This window comes from Scaptodrosophila lebanonensis, unplaced genomic scaffold (assembly GCF_003285725.1).
Source record: "Scaptodrosophila lebanonensis strain 11010-0011.00,11010-0021.00 unplaced genomic scaffold, SlebRS2 tig00000080-arrow-pilon, whole genome shotgun sequence".
Classification (NCBI taxonomy): domain Eukaryota; kingdom Metazoa; phylum Arthropoda; class Insecta; order Diptera; family Drosophilidae; genus Scaptodrosophila; species Scaptodrosophila lebanonensis.
Window position 1 is genome coordinate 1,352,506 of NW_022060561.1, and position 23,823 is coordinate 1,376,328.

The 23,823-nt window shown below is 41.4% G+C and overlaps 9 protein-coding genes across 10 annotated transcripts in view; 5 read left to right on the top strand and 4 right to left on the bottom strand.

The window, feature by feature from the left end:
• The window catches only part of LOC115626177 (centaurin-gamma-1A), an 84,325-nt gene extending 79,979 nt beyond the window's left edge, over nt 1-4,346 (bottom strand). The window contains exon 1 of the mRNA XM_030521452.1: nt 3,595-4,346. Coding sequence (XP_030377312.1) covers nt 3,595-4,033 — 439 coding nt within the window. The 5' untranslated portion in view covers nt 4,034-4,346. The remainder of the gene's footprint in view (nt 1-3,594) is intronic.
• Nucleotides 4,347-4,593: 247 nt separating this feature from the next.
• On the top strand, nt 4,594-5,408 carry LOC115625858 (probable 28S ribosomal protein S23, mitochondrial). The gene is made up of 3 exons (XM_030521067.1): nt 4,594-4,719; nt 4,781-4,942; nt 5,003-5,408. Exons 1-3 carry the CDS (start codon nt 4,676-4,678, stop codon nt 5,355-5,357), a joined length of 561 nt encoding a protein of 186 aa, XP_030376927.1. The 5' UTR covers nt 4,594-4,675; the 3' UTR covers nt 5,358-5,408.
• On the bottom strand, nt 5,324-6,285 carry LOC115625857 (DNA-directed RNA polymerase II subunit RPB3). Its single transcript, XM_030521066.1, has one exon. The coding sequence runs from the start codon at nt 6,231-6,233 to the stop codon at nt 5,406-5,408; it is 828 nt and encodes a 275-aa protein (XP_030376926.1). The 5' UTR covers nt 6,234-6,285; the 3' UTR covers nt 5,324-5,405.
• A 2,246-nt stretch (nt 6,286-8,531) lies between these two features.
• On the top strand, nt 8,532-9,041 carry LOC115625800 (glutamyl-tRNA(Gln) amidotransferase subunit C, mitochondrial). Its single transcript, XM_030520977.1, has one exon. It carries the CDS (start codon nt 8,537-8,539, stop codon nt 9,020-9,022), a length of 486 nt encoding a protein of 161 aa, XP_030376837.1. The 5' UTR covers nt 8,532-8,536; the 3' UTR covers nt 9,023-9,041.
• On the top strand, nt 9,034-10,339 carry LOC115625799 (DNA polymerase subunit gamma-2, mitochondrial). Its single transcript, XM_030520976.1, has 2 exons — nt 9,034-9,744; nt 9,936-10,339. The coding sequence occupies exons 1-2, from the start codon at nt 9,042-9,044 to the stop codon at nt 10,337-10,339; spliced, it is 1,107 nt and encodes a 368-aa protein (XP_030376836.1). The 5' UTR covers nt 9,034-9,041.
• Nucleotides 10,340-10,358: 19 nt separating this feature from the next.
• Nucleotides 10,359-11,864, bottom strand: LOC115625797 (origin recognition complex subunit 5). Its single transcript, XM_030520975.1, has 3 exons — nt 10,962-11,864; nt 10,712-10,909; nt 10,359-10,643 (listed from the first exon to the last, which is right to left on the bottom strand). The coding sequence occupies exons 1-3, from the start codon at nt 11,862-11,864 to the stop codon at nt 10,359-10,361; spliced, it is 1,386 nt and encodes a 461-aa protein (XP_030376835.1).
• Nucleotides 11,865-12,010: 146 nt separating this feature from the next.
• LOC115625790 (actin-related protein 2/3 complex subunit 1A-B) lies at nt 12,011-13,715 on the top strand. The gene is made up of 2 exons (XM_030520964.1): nt 12,011-12,316; nt 12,374-13,715. Exons 1-2 carry the CDS (start codon nt 12,244-12,246, stop codon nt 13,432-13,434), a joined length of 1,134 nt encoding a protein of 377 aa, XP_030376824.1. The 5' UTR covers nt 12,011-12,243; the 3' UTR covers nt 13,435-13,715.
• A 152-nt stretch (nt 13,716-13,867) lies between these two features.
• Nucleotides 13,868-22,252, top strand: LOC115625753 (DNA polymerase subunit gamma-1, mitochondrial). 2 transcript variants are annotated; one of them, XM_030520909.1, is made up of 3 exons: nt 13,868-16,746; nt 16,815-17,486; nt 22,162-22,252. In XM_030520909.1, exons 1-3 carry the CDS (start codon nt 13,928-13,930, stop codon nt 22,163-22,165), a joined length of 3,495 nt encoding a protein of 1,164 aa, XP_030376769.1. In that variant the 5' UTR covers nt 13,868-13,927; the 3' UTR covers nt 22,166-22,252. The 2 variants fall into 2 exon arrangements, with proteins under 2 accessions (XP_030376769.1, XP_030376768.1); XM_030520908.1 differs by lacking the exon at nt 22,162-22,252 and adding an exon at nt 17,577-17,668.
• On the bottom strand, nt 17,887-21,058 carry LOC115625754 (cysteine sulfinic acid decarboxylase). Its single transcript, XM_030520910.1, has 3 exons — nt 20,051-21,058; nt 18,663-19,030; nt 17,887-18,605 (listed from the first exon to the last, which is right to left on the bottom strand). Exons 1-3 carry the CDS (start codon nt 20,924-20,926, stop codon nt 18,008-18,010), a joined length of 1,842 nt encoding a protein of 613 aa, XP_030376770.1. The 5' UTR covers nt 20,927-21,058; the 3' UTR covers nt 17,887-18,007.
• Nucleotides 22,253-23,823: the final 1,571 nt, after the last annotated feature.

Here is a 23,823-nt window from a genome sequence, read left to right on the forward strand (position 1 = left end):
ATCACCTTTTATGTTGATACCGAAATTAGAAGAACCTGAAAACCCCCAGAATTCTACAAATTCAGTGGAAAAGCTTAACTCCAAACATCCTTGGGTGTTGCTGAATTGGAATACAACCTATTAAAGTCATTCATACCGAATGACTTTTCGCAGAAAATGCAAAAGCTAATTAAATAAGAGATAATTTTTTGTTTATTTTGTTCACTTTGACATCGAATACTCGTAAAAATATAGCAATATATTTTGCGCTATAATCTATTTCACAAAAATATCCAAAGGGAGTCAATATCAAGAAACGCATTAAAGAACATTCGAAAATTGAAACCTCTTTATAAAATATACATAAGTGGGATTTGTCAAAGGTGGTAATCGGTGCTCTTACGGACGGATGGACAAACAGACACGACTATGTCGATTTATTTCATATAACATGGGGCATTTAATACATTTTAAGTTAAGACATTCTAATACATATAAGTATATCTTCACCCTTCTTCCAAAAGAAATTCTTGGCGAGCATTAACTCGAAAGCGAAAAATTCGTTGCAATAATTTTGTTTGGCACCAGTGTGCGATGCTGTGTTTGCTGCGCTGCCGGCGCACTGTCGCTGATGCTGCTGTTTTTGCTGTTGTGGCACATGTGTCGTTGATATTTAAATCTTTGGCTTATGGGGGGCAGAGCGTGTCATGCTCTCAAGCATAACGCAATGCAAACCAACAACAACAGCAACAATACCAACAACAACAATTGCCACTTCCGACTGCCAGCTCAACATGAGAACACCAACAACAATAATAACAAACAAGATTCAGAAATGCAAAAAATGCCGCAATTATTCGTTTAATATCTGTTGTAAATATTATTGTATAATTAAAAAATAAATAAATAAATAAAGAAGCATGCCAACAACTACCGATAAGCGTTGCCGGCCCGAAGCATTAAAAAAAACTGAGTTGAAGAAGCTAATTGCAAACGCTTTTAATGGGCAATGAACGCGCGCTCCGAACTTCGGCAGATAAGGAGAGTAAATTTGTTTTTTATATATGTATATAATTTTTTTTCGTCTTTGGCCCAAAAGCCGCCGTCGGCAGTTTCTCTTTCTATGTGCATGAGTGTGTTTAAATAGGGGGGCGTTGTCTTGGCGTCTTATCGATCGCACGTCCACGATATAAACAAATTGGCATTCTGTTTTGATATTTATGAACCAATGTTATTGGGCGTTTTAAGTTAATGAATCTGTTTGTAATGGAGATAAATAAATATATACTATTATGGCATTGAATTTCTAGATAAATACTTGTATATTTTTAAGCCGCTTAAGAACGGCAGCTTTTTTGCACATAATACTATAAATACAGGCTTTCCAAAGAGATTTTAGTAGTCACTGTTGTCTACAAAATTAATATTCATGTAGGCCAGCTATAGCACGAAATACCTGAATTTGTGGTCTATTGTTTGCAGCTTTTTATTGTATTCAATATTTGCATGGAATCTGGCTACGTAATAAGGCGACGTTCTTTATACAACGAATTTTACAGTGGTTCGTCTCATGATAAACTGTCGTTTATACTTTTTATAATAAATTGGGCCATAACTGAGTATTAAAGTAAAAGCTTGCATATTAGTTCCAACTATGGCTAACATTTCTCTAAGATATACGATACAACCTAAAACCCAATTGAAAACCCTTTATTTCGAATCTAAAAGCTGAATGGAAGCAGCCCGAATATGCCATACCTTGTTAGTATCAACTGAACAATTTTCTTTTTTTTATTCCTCCATCGGGCGATTAAAATAAATAATGTAATATTTACAGAAAAGTTTATTTTTAACAGAGACTTCAGATAGAGTCAGAGTGTTTATTTTAATAAATTTCAACTTTTATTATTAATTTTCTTAGAATAGATGGGAATAGAAATTTTTGCAATTCAGAATATTTTAAGTCTGTCTGTCTAACATTTGTGTAAATATATGCGAATATTCTTCGATTTGGCATGAGATCTATCTTCCCAGTAGACCGCCCAATATGCCCAATAAGCCTCATCAATCATGTCTAGGGAGATAATACAATGCCAATAAGAAAGCAGCAAGAAAATTGCACACTTCTTAGATGTGTTTGGATGTACATTTGTACATATGTATGTACTTGTATGTATATAGTTTGTGGATGTAACTATAGTTGTGCGATAAGCGGGGAACAACAGAAAATCGTGCTCAACGGCAAAATGAACCGCTACGGCAGCAACAACATCTTCGGCAACAACAACTACCGCTCAACAAAAGCAAACTCACAATTTTGTTTACATTTTTTTTCGACAGATTTTCTAATAAACCATTTTAGAACCGGTTTTATTTGTGAACGGAACGGTTGAAAGGCGGCATGACGAAGAAGAAGCGCGCAAGCATCAAATTTCATGCCGCACACCAATACACACGCACTAACACACACACACACACATAGATACTCACTTACACATATGTAAGTAAATGGCATGCATATGTGTGTGTGTGTGTGCATATAAAATTGGGCAGAAAAGCTTGTTTTAAACAAAAACCTCTTTCTTTTGAGGGTCCAGACAAGTACATGGAACAAGAATAACAACAACAACAACAAAGGCGACACTTTCAATAGAATCAAGCGCTTGTGCTTCGCTTCAATGGACATTTTGGCAACTTTGGACAGTGGCTTAGCGTTGTTTTAAAATTTGAAAATAAACAAATAAAGAGAGAACTATATAACTTAAGATTTCAATTTTATTATTATGCCTACGTTTTTGTCAGATTTAATTGCATTTATTTATTTATTTTTATCAATAAATCCATATTATGTCAACGATGTTATTGGAAGCACTTGATATTAAATAAGTGGGAAATAAAAACCACATAATTGGGTTACCTTTTACCTCTACATTTTGCACTGAAGTGGAAATAATGTATCCATATATTTTCTTTTAACTATTGAATGATTTTAACGATTGTGTTGTTTCTTTTACTAAATATATATACTATTTATACAAGCTTAAGGCCACGACGGTATAGCTTATCTGTAATTTTAATTACCTTTAAGCTGTATATATGTAAATAAAAAATAAATAAAATACTACATACTTAAATGTATATAAATAAATAAAATACTCCTTATAAATCCCAGTCATAGACTAATGCAATTCCTTCAGAAAACGTAATTGCTATGGCACATACCATCATTTGTTTTAGGGCTTAACTCTCCCTCTAACAGCACCAGAAATAAGTTATTATATTTTTCTTTAATATTCAATATTGTTTGTTCTAAATTAACATCAACTTTTTGTATAGTTCCTTTGTCAGTGCAAATTGATTGCTAGTCAGTGTGCATTGGCTTTCCTTGCTGATTCAAGGGGTTGTTGGTTGGCTGTTGGGCTGGCTTGATAGATTTTCGGTCCGAGATTAACATTATAATACACAATAGTATGTGCACAATGTGCACACGCAGAGAGTAACCACAAGTACAAGAAACAATAGCAAAAGCAATAAACAAACAGAATGTGCCACAGAGGCACAGGGGCAGGGGCAGAGATAGAGGTGTGTGAGTGTGCTCGTTCGGATCAGACTCACCTTCGATGGAAACGACGTGATCGCGTATCTGCTGGGCTATCTGGGCGTCCGGCATGGGCAATAAATCGATTAAATCGTAAATTGCATAAATCGATGGATGGACGCTCTCAAAGCGCTGTATCTCCTGGCGTATGGCTAACGAATTGCTTATCAACGGTTGCGGCGGTTGTGCCACCAAAATGGACGCCGATGCCGATGCCGATGCCAACGCCGACGTCGCTGCTTGTGCTTGGGAATGGGAGTGCGAGTGGGAGGCGGTGGGCGTTTGATGATGACGCTGCTGAAGCTGAATCTGCGCGTGGGGTGGCGGCGGCGTTGTCAACGCTGTGTGATGATGATGTTGTTGCTGTTGTTGATGTTGCTGTTGTTGTAATTGTAGTTGATGTGGAGCAACATGATGATGCGAGTGCGAGCGGGAATGGGGATGATAATTGCTCATCGCGCTTGTGTTTCAATTTTTTCAAAAGGTTCGCGTTGGCGGCAAAAAGTTGTACGACACACACACACACTCACAGAGCAACGTGTTTAATTAACTTAAATTATGACACAATTTTCCGCGCATTTTCCGACAAACCAAAAGAAAAACAAAACGCACAAACTACTATTTCGAATGCCACGACCGAATCGGTGCTTTATGCACTTGTTATTTCATCATACCGTACGCGTTTAACAATAGACATACAAAGATCGATTTTACACTTGTTAATCAAAACACAAAACATAAATTTTTATACGCACAGGCGCTACCTTTGCAAAGTACTGGAATCTCAAACAGGCACTGAGCTGCTGCTGCTGCTTCTGCTGTTATTTGCTTAGCTAGTGTACTCGCTCACTCCTTCGAATGCTATTAGTTGCCACCTTGCCGCAGCTACAGGCTGCCAGACGCACCCACAATGAATCTTAGCTGCAAGACTACATGCAAAAGGTAAACAAAACCCTCTCTTTAGTAAGTTGGCAGCCTGAGTGGCGGAATAGTATCGATGCCACCGGCTGATTAAAGTAACATCCAGCAGCGCATGTCGTAATAGAATAGCTCCACAGATTTTGCAGAGAAATACGATTGAATTAAAATTGTATTGAAATGGCACAGAGCAGACTAGAGAAAATTGGCACCATATTCACCAGGTATGTGAGTATTGAAATGCAAAAGGACTTCCCCATTGATTAAACGTATGTATTTTGGCAGAGTGCAAGGCCTATTGCGCGGCGGTGCGATGAAACCGGAAGACAAACCGCTCTGGTATGAAGTTTATGCTGCCTTTCCACCCAAGGCAGAACCTCGTTTCGATCGACCCGCACCCGATATACCTATACGCAATATATTCTATGCAGAAGATGTAGTGCGAGCGTAAGTGACATTCGACAACCGTTATTCTTAACCTAAATAGAAATTCCCCTTCTCCCATAGGAAATACCACAAGGAACGTACGCACAACGAGACCATCAATTTGTTTGATCATAAACGCAGCACGCAATCGCAGCAATTTATTCAAATCTACGAGGATCTGAAAACGCAAGGAGCACTTGATGACCAGCGCATATACGAAACGGCGTTGGACTTGCTAGCGGAACAGCGACAGCAGTCGCGCCCAGAATCCGCATCAGAGAACTTTGCACCAATTGATGAAGTTGAGGTGGTGGAGCCAAAGACGACACTGCTCAGTGATTTCCAGGAGGCTGGAGGAAGAGAAAAGGCAGCATCTGGAACCCCGAAAAAAGATGCAGGCAGTGGCATTAACATAGACAGTTTATTCAAGGATTAGTCATTATTGTACTTTTATGAGCTTAAATATAGACACAAGTGTTACAGTTTAGACAGCCAGTGCGTCGTTTTGGGACTCGTGACTTAGTTGTGTTTGCAGATTCGAGAGCTTGTTCTTCAGCACCTGCACACCCATAACGACAATATTTTCCGGCTTCAACGCACCGGAGGACTCCACATTGAAGAAGAACTTATTCGGCTTCGCTTCCCAGTTGTAGGGTGCTTCATATTGATCATCTTCGAGTTCGCTGTGCTCGCTCTTGGGCCACTCATCAGGTTTGGGGTAGAGAGTATGGCGCATAGAGTTGTCCGGATCATATTCAAAGCACACGCCCGCTGTAGGATTCCATTTGGCGTGCTCCTTACCGAAGCCTTTCTTTGCATATGCGCGCAGTTTCAGCTCCTGACCCTTGCGCAGTTTGATTATCAATATTTCATCGGTGCTTTCGCCATATTCATTATCCTCTTCACCCTGGTTGCGTGATGTCACCGGCAGCACCTTTGCATTGCTAGACTTCAGATCGGCAGTAGTCACATGGCGCGTTTGCTCCTCATTGCACTTTACGTCCAATGTGAACTCGACGCTGCATTCTGGGCAGAAGTCCAGGCAAATACAATCACGAGTATACTGCAAGCGCTCAACAACATCGTCTGATATGAGAGGGATAAGGCCAATGCGATGCGCCAAAAACTCATCAGAGAGCACCGTTGAGTTGGCCTCTAGTTGCACCCAATCTATGGCCAACGTCGGCGTCTCGGCAATAAAAACGCGACGCAGACTGTTAGCCACGCTTAACTCCGTGTCCTCCAGAACGAACTTGACGTTGTCGTCGGTAAGCTCAGTTATTTGCACGGACGGCTGATTTGCATACGGCATTTTTTATAGATTCACACCAACTTTCCAAATAAGCAAAACCTGCACGCAAAAATGCCGCTAACACTATTGATGATGAAAAACTTAGTAGTTATCGATATCATATTCCATCTATATCGGTTTTCTTAAAACACTTTTTTTGATTTATCGAATAGTTTCCACAGCACAGCATTTTCTCTGGCGCCTTTGCTATTCAAACAATTTCGTATCTTTAAAGGTACAAAAAGTACATTACAACAAATTAATTAATAATAATTACTTAAAATAATTCAATTTAAAGGACGGCCCTCATCTGCGCTCATCATACGATACACCTAAGCAAAGCCACTTCAGCATTAAAAGCCCAGAAAATCAAATAAATAAATAAATTCTTCAATAATTATTGCAAATTAAATTCAAAAGATTACGCTCTCATACGCTTCCTTCCTCTGCGCTTCTCATACGAGGCATCTAAGCGAAGCCACTTCAGCATCAAAAACACAGAAAATCAAATAAATAAATAAATAATAATTATTTAAAATTAAATTCAAAATTCTGCGCTTCTCATACGAGGCATCTAAGTGAAGGCACGTCAGCATCAAAAACCAGAAAATCAAATAAATAAATAGTAATTATTGGAAATTAAATTCAAAGACTGCCCTCCTCTGCGTTTCTCATATGAGACAACTAAGTGAAGGCACGTCAGCATCAAAAACCTAGAAAATAAAATAAATAAATAACTAATAATAATTATAAATTAAATTCAAAAGACTGCCCTCCTCTGCGCTTCTCATGCGAGGCACCTAAGCAAAGCCACGTCAACATCAAAAACACAGAAAATCAAATAAATAAATAAATAATCATTTTTTAAAATTAAATTTGAAAGACTGCCCTCCTCTGCGCTTCTCATACGAGACACCTAAGCGAAGCCACGTATGCATCAAAAACCCAGAAATTCAAATAAATAAATAAATAATTATTATTTTAAATTAAATTCAAAAGACTGCCCTCCTCTGCGCTTCTCATACGAGGCACCTAAGCAAAGCCACGTCAGCATCAAAAACCCAGAAAATCAAATAAATAAATAAATAATAATTATTTTAAATTAAATTCAAAAGACTGCCCTCCTCTGCGCTTCTCATACGAGACACCTAAGCAAAGCCACGTCAGCATCAAAAACCAGAAAATCAAATAAATAAATAATAATTATTTTAAATTAAATTCAAAAGAGTGCCCTCCTCTGCGCTTCTCATACGAGACACGGAGCGAAGCCACGTATGCATCATAAGCCAAAGAAATCAAATAAATAATAATTATTTTAAATTAAATTAAATTCAAAAGACTGCCCTCCTCTGCGCTTCTCATACGAGACACGGAGCGAAGCCACGTATGCATCATAAGCCAAAGAAATCAAATAAATAAATAAATAATCATTTTTTAAAATTAAATTTGAAAGACTGCCCTCCTCTGCGCTTCTCATACGAGACACGGAGCGAAGCCACGTATGCATCATAAGCCAAAGAAATCAAATAAATAAATAAATAATAATTATTTTAAATTAAATTCAAAAGACTGCCCTCCTCTGCGCTTCTCATACGAGGCACCTAAGCAAAGCCACGTCAACATCAAGAACCAGAAAATCAAATAAATAAATAATAATTATTTTAAATTAAATTCAAACGACTGCCCTCCTCTGCGCTTCTCATACGAGGCACCTAAGCAAAGCCACGTCAACATCAAGAACCAGAAAATCAAATAAATAAATAATAATTATTTTAAATTAAATTCAAACGACTGCCCTCCTCTGCGCTTCTCATACGAGGCACCTAAGCAAAGCCACGTCAGCATCAAAAACCCAGAAAATCAAATAAATAATAATTATTTTAAATTAATTTCAATAGACTGCCCTCCTCTGCGCTTCTCATACGAGGCACCTAAGCAAAGCCATGTCAGCATCAAAAGACAAGAAAATCAAAAAAATAAATAAATAATAATTATTTTAAATTAAATTCAACAGACTGCTCTCCTCTGGGCTCCTGATACCTCAGCAAAAGCCCAGAAAATAAAATAAATAAATAATTATTATTTTAAATTAAATTGAAAAGACTGCTCTCTTCTGGGCTCCTGATACCTAATCAAAGCCACTATCATTAAAAGCCCAGAAAATCGATGTAGTTTTTCGATGAAGGAGGAGAAGAATATAAATTAATAAAATGATTAAGTGACTAACTAACTAAAAGTTGCTTATTCAATTCACATTCCTTTAACGATGGCTAATCGATACCCAGTATCATCGATAGCTCACTTGCCGGCCTGTTGCTGTAAAGATGTTGCGTTTTTTCCCCAACTTGCGATTTTATTGCAAATCAGCGACAAAAACTGAGGTGCACCTAGTTAAACAACGAGTTGAATTAAATTTCAAGGAGCTGCAACATCCCACAAAGGTACCACAAGTGCCCGTGCCCACTGCTTTTCCAGACACTACGGAAAGGGACTTGGAAATTGATACCAAAACAATTCAGCTGCTGGAGCGGCTGTCGCTGGTGGACCTGGACAGTGCCGAAGCCTTGGCCACTCTCAAGAGCAGTATACAATTCGCAGACAAGATTGCAAACATCAATACGGACAACGTGCGTCCGCTTTACACGGTACTGGAGTCCCAGCAGCTTCAATTACGCAACGACGAAGTGACCGAAGGCGACTGTCGCGCTGAAGTGCTACGCAACGCCAAGATCACCGACGAGGACTACTACGTCTCGCCCCCGGGCAACATACCACTAGAGCAGACTGAATCGCAGTTTGACAAAAACTAGCAACAAGCGCAGCAAATAAATGAAGCAACTCGCGCGTTGCTTAAAATCGCTGGAAACGGCCGCATTTCTTAAATGCCACCAGTCAACTGGCAACACTTCTATCCCTGATATTGAGCTGGTGTCCCATGGCAGAGCATACGCTGCCCAGTTGCAACAGCAGTGGCTAAATCTGCGAAACTTGGCGGTCAACTTTGGTAGTGAAACAGCAACATCCAGTAGCCGCTTGTCGTTTGTGCAGTCAGCACAGTTGCGCACACATCTTTGCCAGCTGCGACAGCAGCATCCCCGCAAAGCAAAGTGTCCCACGCTCCTCAAACATCAGCAATTTATTCAGACTGGCAGCATCTTCAGCAATTCAGCATATACACATCGCACACCCGTCACCCATTTAATAACTGATTTATTTGTGGAACCACATCGCGGGTTGGAGCATTTCTACAATATGCAGCGTGAAAGCAAAATCTGGTGGATGCGTTTCTCCTCGAATCCTAGTCGTTATGCCATTGTCCCATATGACTTGCAGTCGGAGCAAGATTATTCAAAAGATTGTCAGGCCATAGATATCAAGTCTACTTTTGGAAGTGATGAGATCACTGTGGAGCAACTCACTCTTTCCACATTACCAGACGACAAAGACTTTGAATTGCCGGATGCGCGCACCGGCAAAATGTTGGTGCCGGCAATTATCAGATCTGTCCTCGAATTGGAACCAGCTACATGTGGTATGTAACTTTGTTTTGGATGATAAAAATGTAGCTTCATTTAATAATGTTCACCAATATGTGCCCGCCTTGTTTTTATTTTAATATATAGATATAAATACATTTTATTTAGTACGAATTATTTAATTAAGAATAATAATTTGAATCGTTAAAATTGTCTCATATTTTCAAATAACTTTCACCTTAAACAGCACTGCTTTTAGATGGCTGTGACCATGGACGCGACACCAACTCCTTGCTTCTAAATCGCGTGCTAGCGCCTTATCAATGTGCCATTGCCTGTGTGCAGGGAAACCCCTTGAGTAAAGATCTCTTGGAATTAAGCAAACATTTTGTGTATGTGTTGCAACGTGCCGGTCTGCGATTGTGTCAAGCTGGAGAGAAGCAAAGCTTTTTTACCTACGCCCCCAATGCATCAGAGCTCGACAAGCACGTGCAGCTGACCGACACCTTGGGAGTGCCCTACACCCTTCTGCTTGACGAGCAGACGTTACAGAATGGACTGCTGCAGTTAAGAAATCGCGACACAAAGCTGACGGAAACCATACACATTAGTGATATACCCGATTACTTGAAGAATATATTTAGATATTAAATAAATATGAATATATTTATTACATGAAATCGCACAGATACTGGCGCACATTAAAGCCAACTACCTTGCCAATGTGGAGCACAAACTCAAGACCGACTGTGCATTGAAGTCGCGCAGAGCCATCCATAATATTCTGCTCACCCGATACAAAGCTAAGCAGCTTCAAATGCACCAGCGTGGAGATTTGCGAAAGCAGATTGCAGGTAAGGCCCACCTTTTCCTCAAGTATGGCATAGAAAATGGCGAGTAAACGATCAATGCTGAATGATTTGGGACCCAACGTTGTTGACATTTTATCGGTGGTCTAACAAAGAAAAGAATATAAATTAAATTTTCATTTAAATTTTAAATTCAGTGATGAGTGGTCTTTACTTTGGCTTTCGCATTGACAGTTTGCATTCGTTTCTTTTGTTTTCCATGATGCTTGACAAATAGACGCTTATCCTGTTTGGCAGAGTTGTGACTGGCCAAAAAGGAGGCAATGAGCAAATATTTTCCATAGTAAGGTAGCTCCAACGACTGCGCCAGCTTGCGCACACTCTGGTCCGATTCATTGGACTGTTGTTCCAACTGCATTAATAACACGTTTAGCGATATTAATGCAATTTTTCGAGCTACTTACCTCATCTGCAGGCTTATCGAAGCGCATGTATATTTGTGTTAAGGCCGCGCGTAAAGGTCCTGCAATATGTCGCCAGAGGCGCGAGACATCTGTAGCTTCTATGGTGCCGGCCAGTACAGGCTCTATATAGATAGAAAAACACTTGCGAGCCGTAAGCTTTAACTCGGGCACATCGCGGCAAGCCTTGTAGAAGACGCTGAGAAACAGGCTGAGGTAATTGCTGTAGAACTCGGGCGTCATTGCCTGCTCACATTTGCGCAGGCCCTTCTCATTACCACTCAGGCCTGCCAGCAATTGGCGCTGCACGTGAACAAAGTCCGCACTAAGTATTCGCAATGTCTCCGCTTTGTTGTACTGTGCCATGTGAAGAGTTATGATCTCGCTTAGACCGGTCTTGTTGTAATACTTCTCGAAGGGCAGCTGTGAGACAAGCAGCACGCAAAGATTCAGGCTAGTGAGCTGTTGCAGCCGCAGCAGCACTGGCAGCACGTTAGCATCCATATCTCGCAAGCGTTCAGCATTGTCTACAGCTATTAGGTAGGAACTATTGTTTTCCTGGTCGTGCCATCGACGTAGCTCATTTACAAATTCCAGCATGTTGTCTGCTCGCTTGGCCGTTTCCTCTGCGCCTTGTGGCGCTAGCGCGTCCAGCACGTTCTCAAGCAGTATTTTCGTGGTGTAGCACTCAATGGCGTTTAATTGCGCGACGCGCACCTTTTGTTGTTTCCTACATTGCTGCAAGAATGCCTTAGTTAGTGCAGATTTGCCCGTGCCGGTGTGTCCAAATAAATATATGGCCGCAGGATAAGCCTCTTCGCAGTTGCCAATTAGCTCCCCCAATGTTTTTATAGTGGTCTCGCGACATGGGAACTGCGGCTCCAATGCAGCGCAAATCTGCTCCATTTCAAAGTTTGTTATCAACAGCTGTGCAATAGCGCGCCAAATTACGGAAACGACTTTGCATTACACAGCACTGGCCGTATTTTGCGCATCTGGCAGCATCGCACACTTTGGACTCATTTCGGTGAGTAATTTGTTACACATTTGGGAGCGGCGTCTTAAATCGCATTTTTTGTAGAAATTGCATTTTCCTTTCAATTAAAGAAGGAAAACAACGGGCTTCTTTGCATTTACGCGCAAATTGTACGCTAGCTTAATCGTGTAGACGGCCCAGAGTCCGCGATTAAAACTAGACGACCAAATACAAGCTTCGTTCAGCTATAGAAAAAACTACGTGTGTGGTTGCAACCTACTGTATTATTGAATTTGTGCAAATATAGCTATGCCAGAGTCTTATACATTCGGCGCCTCCTTGGCGTCCATTACCTGCCACGCCTGGAACAAGGATCGTTCTCGTAAGTAGCTTGAAATTGAAACAATGGGATTGATAATGTGGTGACTCACTTTTTTAGAAATCGCTATATCACCCAATAACCATGAGATTCATATCTATAGTCGCGACGGGAGCGACTGGAAACTGGCCGACATCCTCAATCAGCATGACTTGCGGGTAATGGGTATTGATTGGGCAAAAAATACCAATCGCATTGTGAGTTGTGCAGCTGATCGCAATGCTTATGTTTGGACCCAGGGCGACGATGGCAAGTGGAAACCCACGCTTGTCTTGTTGCGTATTAATCGCGCAGCAACATGTGTTAAATGGTCTCCGGCGGAGAACAAATTCGCCGTGGGATCGGGTGCACGTCTAATTTCGGTTTGTTACTTCGAGTCGGAGAACGATTGGTGGGTATCGAAGCATATAAAAAAGCCGATACGTTCAACCGTGACCTCATTGGATTGGCACCCAAACAATGTGCTCTTGGTGGCTGGTTCCACGGATTACAAGGTGCGCATCTTCTCGGCGTTCATTAAAGATATTGAGGAGCCGCCATCACCTACACCATGGGGCAATCGCAAGCCCTTAGGTCAAATGATGGTTGAATTCAGGAACTCGCAAAGTTCTGGCGGTGGTTGGATAAACAACGTGAGTTTTTCTAGTGATGGAAATAAGGTGTGCTGGGTGGGACACGATAGCTGCGTTAACATTGCCGATGCGAACAATGGCAATACTGTCATACGCTGCCGTACCGGTTACTTGCCATTCCTCTCCTGCGAATGGGTCTCGCCCACATCCGTCGTGGTAGCCGGATACAGCTGTGTCCCTCTGATCTATAGCTTGACCTCGGATAATAAGCTGGTACTTAGCGGTAAGCTGGACAAGTCGCAGAAGCGCGAATCAAGTGGGATCACAGCCATGCGCAAATTCCAGTCCATGGATCGAAACATGCGTACCGAGAACACGGACACCGTGATGGACTCGCTTCATCAGAATGCCATCACCAGTGTGCGTCTTTATGACGGTGATAAAGCCAGCGCGGCCAAGGTATCCACATCGGGTGTCGATGGCCAACTTGTTATTTGGAATGTGGAGGAGGGCAGCCTCAACGGCGGCATGCGAAATCTACAAATCTAATGTAGTATTCTCCATTTGGGGTGGCACCTGCAATAATTTTGTTTTGAACAAATCGAAAATTGCAGGCCAGTAAAGAGAGCAGGTGCACAGTATTTGCCAAAATGTTTTCCAAAATCGCTTTTTCTTATTGTGTATCGTGTAAAAGCTTTTTGTAGATTAATTTTTGTAATGCTAACATTAGCCGAAGAGATTTCTTTATTTCCGTGTGTGTTTATTTTAACGTGTTTCTTATCTATACGAAAACAAAGTGTAATTGAATAAAATGTTTTTTATTTTAAAAACTCCATTTATTCGAATGGCCCAATAACGGCCTTGCAGATGCAAGGAACTTGTACGTCGATCCTTCTAAATTGATATCGATACTGCCCGCTACTATCAAATTGATTTGCCAACTTCTTCAGCCAGGGTGGCATCACCATTGACCATGCACTGACCGGTGCGTTTGTTTTTCTTGCATTTGGGCAATGTTTTCTAAATTATTAAGGCATACGTAATGCGCTTAGTACGTTTTTACGCGACCAAAGCCACGCGCGAGCATTACTCCAGCAGCAGCCTTAAGGTCTATCGCAAGCTAAAGCCGTCAAAACAAAATGCTGCCTCCACAAAGCAACAGGCTCGGGGACCGGTGCCTCCGAAATCAACGCTGACCAGCACGGAATATGCCGAGAATCTGGTTAAGGTGCAGATGATCTCCAAAAATTTGCATTCTCAAATATTTCCACAGGCACCACGACATTACACAGAGGAGCAAGTCGCTGCTGCCAAATTGTACAATGCGGAACTGCTACAGCATGGCATTGACATAACAAGCACAGAGCCAATGCCGGATGTGGAGCTTAAGCTGCCACCGTTGCGTGGTCGAAACATTGAGGAACACTTTTATGCCATTGCCAAGGACCAAGTGGAGCCGTATGAAGAGTTGCTTCTGCCACTTGTTGAGTGCGCGCAACTGCCAGCGAAGCCAAAACGATGGGCCTTCTACGCCGGCTGGACTGCCTATGACCCAGTGGATGGTACTGCCACGCCTGTGGCGCAACCGTTGGAACAGGGCCTCGTCTTCGATGTGGAGGTGTGCGTTAGAGAGGGCAGTGCGCCAATTTTGGCAACAGCTGTGAGCACTGAGCGTTGGTACTGTTGGGTAAGTCCCAAGCTTACTAAACACCGTTTGGCGGTGGCTGACATACCGCTATGCGATGTGGACGATATGCAGAGACCGCATTATAAGCTAGACGAGCTCATTCCATTGGGGAGCAAAGGGCCTGGATTAATAGTGGGACATAATGTTTCCTACGATAGAGCCCGTGTTCGTGAGCAGTATTTGATCGAGGACACAGGGACGCGTTTTGTGGACACCATGTCGTTGCACATGTGTGTCAGTGGTGTCACCAGCTATCAGCGTGCCCTGCTCAAATCGAAAAAGGAGCCAGCGCCAGAGGATCTCGACTGGCTGGAACAGAGTGCTCTAAACTCTCTAGTCGAAGTTCATCGCCTCTACTGTGGTGGGGAACCCTTGTCAAAGGAGCCACGTAACATTTTTGTGGAGGGCACGCTGGAGCAAGTGCGTCAGCAATTTCAGTCGCTGACCAACTACTGCGCTGGCGATGTGGAAGCCACGCATCGCATATTACGTGTGCTTTATCCCATGTATGCTAATCGGTTTCCACATCCTGCCACCTTGGCGGGCATGCTAGAAATGGGCTCAGCGTATTTACCTGTGAACTCCAATTGGGAGCGTTACATACGTGAGGCCCAGCTGACGTATGAAGATCTCAGCATTGAAGCCAAGTACCATTTGGGGCGACGTGCTGAAGAAGCTTGTGCCTTGCTTAACGATGAGAAATATCGCCAGCATTTGTGGCTATGGGATGAAGATTGGAGTGTGCAGGCTTTAAAAATGAAGCAGATGCCCAAACGCAAGCAAAAACTGGAAGCTTTAGAAAGCTCTGTAGAGGATAATGATGATCAGAAAACGTTCACGTCTGAGGAGCGACGTTTGCAACGAAAGTTTCAGTATCTCTATGACCAGCGCTCCTTGCTGCCTGCTCGTCGCCCCTTGCTTCCAGGCTACCCTCAGTGGTATCGTAAGCTCTGTCGCAAACCACCCTCTGGCTACAAGTCCGCGCGCAGCGATGATGAGGATAATGAAGCAGCTTGGGCACCCGGAGCCACGGAAATAAGCACAGGCATGCAAATAGCGCCAAAGCTGCTTTCTCTAAGCTGGGAAGGCTATCCTTTGCACTATACCCGTGAGCATGGCTGGGGCTTCCTCGTGCCCTTTCGCGCAAATTGTGAGAACGGAACTTCTCGCATACCCATTGAACAATTGACGGAACGTTGTCCGGTGCCGGAGTTCGCACAGCATTATGCAACAGAGGCTGAGAGTGAAATGGCGCTAGAAACGTTGCCAAGGGAGTTGGAAGCGCGCCTGGGAAAACGAGAGTTCTACAAAAAGATCACAAAGCGACAGCACCAGCTGGAGGCGCAATATAAAGGCTCCGGTGTTTGGTGCAACCAAGTACTGGACGACTGCTGTTTCTTTCTGAAACTGCCGCACAAAAATGGCGTCTCTTTTCGTGTTGGTAATCCATTGAGCAGGGATTTTCTCAACAAATTCTCAGAGAATGTTTTGAGCAGTGGCGATGCCGAGAGTCATTCAGCGGCGAGAGTTATTGAGATCGCACGCATGATGTCGTATTGGCGCAACAATCGTGATCGGATTCTGGGGCAAATGGTGGTCTGGCTGCAGGATGAAGAAATGCCAGCTCGATTGCGGGAGCATACTCAACGTTTGAGCTTTGGCGCCATTTGTCCCCAGGTGGTGGCCTGTGGCACTCTGACGCGTCGTGCAATGGAACCCACTTGGATGACGGCATCGAATTCGCGTGCAGATCGAATTGGCTCGGAATTGCGGTCCATGGTGCAGGCGCCGCCTTCGTATAAGATTGTGGGTGCCGATGTGGATTCGCAGGAGTTGTGGATAGCCTCGGTGTTGGGCGATGCGAATGCGCATGGGCAGCATGGCGCTACACCGCTCGGCTGGATGACACTAAGCGGCAGCAAATCCAATGGCACCGATATGCATTCCATAACCGCCAAGGCTGTGGGCATTTCCCGTGATCATGCCAAGGTCATTAATTATGCGCGCATCTATGGTGCTGGTCAACAGTTTGCTGAGAACTTACTCAAGCAATTCAATCCGACATTTAGTGCCACTGAGGCAAAGGCCAAGGCAATGAAAATGTTTTCCATCACCAAAGGTAAGCGAGTCTATCGCTTAAGAGAGGAATTTCACGATGAATTGGAGGATCGAGGGTCAGTAACCAATTGGAGTTGAATTTGTAATGCATTCAAGACTTAATTAGACTTTTATTAATAATTAGGTATAGCTCTTATGAAGCCACGAAACACGCCCTCCAACGTAATCGCCCCGTATCCGAAGTCTTCCATCGTCCTTGCTGGCAAGGTGGTACCGAGAGCGCCATGTTTAATCGCTTGGAGGACATTGCGACCAGTTCACAGCCAGAGACGCCGTTCCTAAGCTGCCGCTTAAGTCGGGCGCTTGAATCTCATGGCGGTAATGACAACAACCAGCGGTTTCTGCCCACACGCGTCAATTGGGTGGTGCAGAGTGGCGCTGTCGATTTTCTCCACCTCATGTTGGTTTCTATGCGTTGGCTGATGGGTCCCCATGCGCGTTTCTGTCTCAGTTTTCACGATGAGCTGCGATACTTGGTGAAGGACGAACTGGCCTACAAGGCTGCACTTGCTATGCATATCACCAATCTTTTAACGCGTTCCTTTTGCGCTGCACGCATTGGTCTCGCAGACTTACCCATGTCGGTGGCCTTCTTTTCATCTGTAGAAGTGGACACAGTGCTGCGAAAGGAGTGCACCATGGACTGCAAGACACCCTCAAATCCACATGGTCTACAGATAGGCTATGGCATCGCCCCTGGCGAGAGTTTAGACATTTCGGAGGCCATTGATAAAGCGGGCGGAAATGATATCAATCAATGGAAGTGGATTAAAGTAAAGGACAATGTGAGCTCAAAGTGAGTTAAGAATAAAGTTGTTATTTTTTATAGTTGTTTTGTTTTATAATTTTCTCCATAAACCTTGTTTTCACTTCTGTCTGAATGCAGAATAGACTTTCCGCTGCTAGTTAAATGTTTTGCATTTGATCGTTCATGTACAACAAAAAAGAAGAATTTAAATATAAACAAGTGAAAACCCTACACCCCTAAAGGAAAGGGTTGGAAAGGCGGTGCATCAAAACTATAAAATAAACTTACCCAGCGTACACATTTATTTAAGGCATCCGTGTGCAAAATTTGGTGTCTCTAGCTATTATAGTTGCTGAATTCTACTTGTTCATACAGACAGATAGGATAATATATTCTATATATGTATATAACAAGCCTTTACTTTCCACACAAACGGAAACACAGTTAATGGTCTTCATAGGGTTTTCCTGTAACTTTATTTACAATGCCGTGCTCTTAAGAAACTAACTTTATAATACACATAATATATATATAAAAGAATGTACTTGTACTCATCGTCATTTGGGCGTCTATAATTTTTGGCCCAATGTTTCGATCTCATTGAGGAAGTAGAGCATATCCGATTCCTCCAGGCAAGAATTCTGCAACACTAGGCGGAAGAAGTTGGGCAACTGGCGCAATGGTTGATATGTCATCATCATGGAGCCCTTCTTAATCATGCCCTCTTTTATTTTTGGTGCCACTTTGTGCAGTTTGTCGTAGAACTCTTGATTGCGCTCCAGCTGCCGCAAACTGGGCGGAATATACCAAAAGCTAATGTTCGTGCACTCGGGCTGATCCAGCACTAATTCGAAGCCAGTTCTCTCACGCAACATGGCGGTGAAAAATACGGCCATTTTGAATACCTGATCCACATGTGCCTCCAATCCTTTGCTGCCCTTGGCCTTCCACATGAACCAGAACTTAAAGACGTCGGCACGTCGACCACATTGGATGTGTTTATCGCCAGTGTCGTAGGATGTGTCATAGAACTTGTCCTTCTGAAACAAATAGGCTGCATTGGTTGAGTGACATTGACTGAGGACGTGTTTGTGGCGTGTGAGGAAAGTGGAGCACTGTTGCGAAGCTGCCAGCAGCTTGTGGGGATTCCAGGTCACTGAATCGGCACTGTGAAGACATATAAGGTTATAGTTACTATATACCATAATTTCCCCTTTAACTTACCGCTCGATGCCCTTCAACAAATGGCGATATTTCTTAGACATGAGGGCGCCACCGCCCCAGGCAGCATCCACGTGCATCCACATATTATATTTTTGGCACAGTTCCGAAATTCCCTGCAAATCGTCGAATGCTCCCAAAACTGTGGTGCCCCCCGTAGCCGATACGAGCAAAGGCTGCCAGTTGTTGTCCAGACACAATTGTATTTGCTTCTCCAGATCGTCCAGATTCATTTTACCCAGCTTATTGGTGGATATTTTGCGGACATGTTCGCTGCCGAAACCCATGAACATGGCCAATTTTTCCACCGAATAATGCGCATCCTCCGAAGTGAAGATTATCAAGGGCTTGGCATTAAATAGGCCGTTTTTCTGTACAAATTAACGATATTAAGTTGCTTAACAAATATATAGATAAAGACTCTGACAAGACAGACGTGTTGCAATAAAAAGGTAAATTAATTATGCTTAAACGATATTAAATTGCTTAAAAAATATATAGATAAAGACTCTGACAAGACAGACGTGTTGCAATAAAAAAGTGTGAATTAATTCTTATGCTTATGAAGAACCGGAAGTCTTTTGAATTGAATATCTAAATTTGTAAGCAAATACAATGTAGGAAGTTTTGTTTTGATTTTAGATGCGAGCATTTATAATTAGCAGGTTTTTTTTACATTTCAGAGAGCGGGTTTCTTTTATATTTATTTTTATTTATTTGGGTTATTGTGTTACGCATAGCCACATGTTTGAACTTGAACTTCGTTTTCGATTCACCTTCGCAAATTAAATATATTTGCCGTTTTTTAATTATTTGAAGAGCGAAATTTTTATAAATCATCGTCAAAATTTTTGAATATATGCCTCAGTAATAAATAATTTTGATTCAGAATTGTGGCAATCGTGATTGAAGAAAAACAATTGATAATTAAAGATGCTTGTAGCTTTTGATTGGAAATTTGAGAAGCAGAAAACACTAAACCGCGTTCATATATCATTAAAAAATAATCGCAATTACTTTTTGTACGAACTCGTTGATTTGTACACGTATTTAAAAATAATATTTAATTTGGTTTTTTAAATGCGTGCATTTGTTAATAATGGAAAATTAGCAATTGTTTAATAAAGCTGTTTATAAAGGAAACCGCAATCAATTAAGTTCCAAATGAAATCAGTGGTTTCGTGAAAATGGGAAAATCTGGCGCATTTAAAAATGTGTGCTCTATTATTTAGAAATGAGGAATTGCGTATGCGCAGTGTTGCCTTCTCTTTGTTCACTTCACTTAAATATTATTTGTCGTTTTCAAATTCTTGCCTTTTCGTTAGAATGCAATTCACTTCCGCTTTGTTTGAATTCGAATGAAGAGCACTAACACCGACCAACTGACTCACCTTGGACTCGGGCGCGTGTTTGTAGCGTGCACAGCTGATTGCATAACCATTGGCGATTGAGCCACCAGGACAGAAAATGCCATCTCCATAGCCATCGTTCTCGAAACCGACAATGCGACGCATTTCGGCCAACACTTGCTCCTCCATCAGTGTGAAAACGGGCGCCACCTCATATGTGTAGACGCTCGGATTGAGGGCATCGGTGAGCCACTGACCGATGAGAGCGTAGGGATCAACGCCCGAGTACAGCTGATTGATGAAATACGGATGTCCGGTCTTCACAGAGAAGCGAATCGTCTGCTGGAGGAGTTGGCGCAGCTTCTCGTGCGACTCGCCGTGCTCACGCAACTGGAAATCGAAGAGCTGTCGCAGCTCGGCCGGCTCGTGCCATTCCACAACTTTCGAGGAGCGATTGGTGCCTTCGAAGACGGCCAATTTGATAATTTCATCGACGCAAACGCGTATAAATTGTTCAAATTCTGCCACCGGATGGCTGGCCACAAAGTTGCTAATTGCACCATTGCTGCTATTGTTGTTGTTATTGTTGTTGTTATTATTATTGCTGCTGTTACAGCTATTGTTATTAAACATATTGGATGAATCCCCGATTTCAACTGCGCCAACGACCGCACAAGATTTTGCATTAATCGTGGTTGCATCAGCGTCAACGCCAGTGTCTGCTTCAGCTTCAGCTTTCATGCCATTGCTCTTAGCCAGTGTTGTTGCTGCTGCCTGTGTCTTGCACGCGTTGTTAACGGTTGCCAAATCGTTGACATCGACGTTCTGGCCGTCGTTGTCGTTGTCGTTGCCTGCATTATATGGCTTAAATATAGATTCCTTGTAGTGATGTGTGGGAAAATTTTCGCTGGCTAACATGTTGTTTATTTATTTATTTTGTTGGCAAGACTTTACAGCGATATATTATTTTATTCTTGTTGTTGTTGCTGTATATTCCTGCAACCAATTGCTGCTGCTCCTTGCGCTTCGCACTTGACAATGATTCTGACGATGTTCACGAACTGAATGCATTTTTGCTGTTGTTGCCGCTTTTATAAAAGCTCAGCGGCGTTTAACGTCTGCTTGTGATTTTACACACCAACACATATATACACACACACATACATAGGCATACATATATACTTACACAGGCGGAGCAACAACTTACATAAAGACAATGTCTGTCTGTAGCGTTCGTTTGGCGTTCTCGACACTCGCCTGCGATGTCAAGTCGTTTGTCGTTGACTTTTTTGCGCGCTCATACTCATATGGGAAAGTAACAGGCAGCAGCTGCATCAATCATCAATCTCATCAATGCTGCCACATAATTGGCCACACGTTCTCACATCATTCTCACAATCTTTATGGTGTGTGTGTGAGCCGATTTGTGGGCTCAAACGTCTTTGCAAAGCCAATGAATATATCTTTGTTGAAATTAAAGTGGAAAACAGTAATATCCTTGTTGTATGTATTATTGGCTTCAGTTCTGTTTAAAATATTTATTTATTGTTTTTTATTTTCATATTTTTATAAGCATAATAGCAGAAGCTCTTAGCAGCGATCATGTCCATTAATACAAGTATTGACTGCGAGTGCGCTTTAATTTATTGTAGTGATTGAAGTGATTGGGCGACTTAATCTTATAAATGCAATGAACCTTATCATCTTTTTTTCACTATAAAAATTAAATGATTTTTTCAAATCAAATTATTATTAAGGAGTGGGCTTTAATCTGCAATGTAAAATTTTCTAATTATAAATATTTAGAAGCACTTTAAAACATGTTTCTAACAGTGCAGGTTTTTTACTCACAATTTATTGCAACACTTATTTAATTGCCTTTTGGCAAATAAAGCTCCCCAATTCAGTCGGATTCCTTATTCCTTTTTATTGCTTTCTTTTCTATCGACAGTTTTGTTTGTAGATAAAGTAATTAATTATACAAGAAACTTTAAATGTTATTTGAAAAAAAATATGTAGTAACATTATAATTATTACAATATTACAATATTATATCGATTTTAAAGAACTCTTCTGCTCGTCGAAAAAAGTTATGATATTTTTTCAATAAGATTTATGAAAATATTAGATGCTCCCATATCCCTTTCTTTTAGGTGACAACATACTCTACGAGTAATTGGAAAGAAATGGCAAGATTTTACAGCCAGTGCTGCAGTGCTGTGAAGCAATGGAACATTTTAAGACTTCATGAATTACCTTTACAATTATTACGAATTTAATGGATATTTGGATTTGTTTGTTGCCTTTAACTTTTTAGCAGCCAACATCGCCGGAGGCATCCTTTAGAGTCTAAAGTTTAGACCGCCAATATCGAACTAGAAATGACTCTTCATGCCAATAAATTATTCTTTTTTAAAAAATAAAAGTCTCACATATTTTTGAACCACTGTACTGTGAAGCCTTCTGCGGCAGTTGGAGTGGCTTTTCAGTTCTGTGGCTGGTTCTTCAGTCAATTTTCATTGTCGTCCAGCTGGCTGCACTTTTTTCTTAGCTTATTAATTTCCTATTAAATTAATTATGCGGCCGTACAATGCGCTGGCGTGCGCACATTAATATGCTCATGAATGCTCAAGTATGTAATACAATTACAAAATTAATTACAAATAATGAGTCTGCGATGTGTGCAGCGTTTTCTCTGTTGAATTGTTTACATTGTTGGCGATTATTAACAACATTGATTGTGCACGTGAGTTTCGAATGCAAATGTTCTTTCGCTGCTGACGGGGCTCGTTCCTTAAGCAATATTCCGCCCACCCCTTCTCTCATCCCCTCCCTTGCCTTTCTTCCCCGCTCTTGCCAACTCATTAGCAACCAATTAAATGCAAATTAATTGAATAATTTGTGCAATTGAATGCAAAATGAACAAAAAGACCTGTGGCACAGTTTCGTGTCATTTGGAAACGTGATATTTATGAAAAATTATATGTTAATGACGTTGGTATAGGTCGTTTATAATAGGTCTACTGATTTTATAAAAATTAAATGCTAAGCGCTGTTGACAGGTGTGAACAGGTGAGCGATTAAAATACCTCAGACATTATAGTCACATAAGCGAAATTCTAAGCCCTAGTAGTTTCGTACGTAACCCAAACCAAGCGTAACACTAAGCCTGACTGACACCGGGAAATAAATGTATAGCTTATAGATATCCTATAAATATATACAATTTTTAAAGGCCTACGTATTTTGAAAGCGATTTATTGATTGGTAAATGGTGAAGGTTATATTAAATATAAATAAAAGCGTATACAAAAAAATATAGTATATACAAAAATATCTAGTTAAGCCCACCATTAAAGAATATAGCATGTATTCTTTATCCCTCTCCATCTGATCGCCTGTAGGAATGCACCGATCTACGGAATAATAATATATAGAAGATAGATTTTCTGACGTAGGGAATTAAATTTTATTAAATTGTGCAAGGCATTTAATTATTTAAATTTTTATTAAATTTTCTGGTATGGTATTAAGGATGCTTTAATGTTGTATAGCTTTTTAAAATATTCATTTATTTTATTTACATATTAAATATATTGTTGTGCATTAGCAAGAGCGTCCACATAACTGATCTTGGGCAATGGCCTTGAAACCGAGTGCTCGAAAGCATATTTGTATCAAAGAGCAGACTCTTGTCAGATGGGTGTGTGTACCCACATTTTTCTTTTCGTCTAAAAATACTGAAGAAAATGCAGCAGAAATTTCCCACACTGCAAGGTTATGGTTACCCAACAAATTTTCCTCTTTACTAATGG

Bases quoted from the DNA above. Each gene is read 5' to 3' on its own strand.
- LOC115625858 (XM_030521067.1), top strand. From the start codon at position 4,676: ATGGCACAGAGCAGACTAGAGAAAATTGGCACCATATTCACCAG. The intron at 4,720-4,780 runs GTATGTGAGTAT...GTATTTTGGCAG, and splicing joins ATTGGCACCATATTCACCAG to AGTGCAAGGCCTATTGCGCG. The intron at 4,943-5,002 runs GTAAGTGACATT...CTTCTCCCATAG, and splicing joins GCAGAAGATGTAGTGCGAGC to GAAATACCACAAGGAACGTA.
- LOC115625857 (XM_030521066.1), bottom strand. From the start codon at position 6,233: ATGCCGTATGCAAATCAGCCGTCCGTGCAAATAACTGAGCTTACCGAC.
- LOC115625800 (XM_030520977.1), top strand. From the start codon at position 8,537: ATGTTGCGTTTTTTCCCCAACTTGCGATTTTATTGCAAATCAGCGACA.
- LOC115625799 (XM_030520976.1), top strand. From the start codon at position 9,042: ATGAAGCAACTCGCGCGTTGCTTAAAATCGCTGGAAACGGCCGCATTT. The intron at 9,745-9,935 runs GTATGTAACTTT...CACCTTAAACAG, and splicing joins ATTGGAACCAGCTACATGTG to CACTGCTTTTAGATGGCTGT.
- LOC115625797 (XM_030520975.1), bottom strand. From the start codon at position 11,864: ATGGAGCAGATTTGCGCTGCATTGGAGCCGCAGTTCCCATGTCGCGAG. The intron at 10,910-10,961 runs GTAAGTAGCTCG...TTATTAATGCAG, and splicing joins TCGATAAGCCTGCAGATGAG to TTGGAACAACAGTCCAATGA. The intron at 10,644-10,711 runs GTAAAGACCACT...TTTCTTTGTTAG, and splicing joins CTGTCAATGCGAAAGCCAAA to ACCACCGATAAAATGTCAAC.
- LOC115625790 (XM_030520964.1), top strand. From the start codon at position 12,244: ATGCCAGAGTCTTATACATTCGGCGCCTCCTTGGCGTCCATTACCTGC. The intron at 12,317-12,373 runs GTAAGTAGCTTG...TCACTTTTTTAG, and splicing joins CTGGAACAAGGATCGTTCTC to AAATCGCTATATCACCCAAT.
- LOC115625753 (XM_030520908.1), top strand. From the start codon at position 13,928: ATGCGCTTAGTACGTTTTTACGCGACCAAAGCCACGCGCGAGCATTAC. The intron at 16,747-16,814 runs GTCAGTAACCAA...ATTAATAATTAG, and splicing joins GATGAATTGGAGGATCGAGG to GTATAGCTCTTATGAAGCCA. The intron at 17,487-17,576 runs GTGAGTTAAGAA...GTCTGAATGCAG, and splicing joins AAGGACAATGTGAGCTCAAA to AATAGACTTTCCGCTGCTAG.
- LOC115625754 (XM_030520910.1), bottom strand. From the start codon at position 20,926: ATGTTAGCCAGCGAAAATTTTCCCACACATCACTACAAGGAATCTATA. The intron at 19,031-20,050 runs GTGAGTCAGTTG...TAATTTGTACAG, and splicing joins AACACGCGCCCGAGTCCAAG to AAAAACGGCCTATTTAATGC. The intron at 18,606-18,662 runs GTAAGTTAAAGG...ATGTCTTCACAG, and splicing joins TTGTTGAAGGGCATCGAGCG to TGCCGATTCAGTGACCTGGA.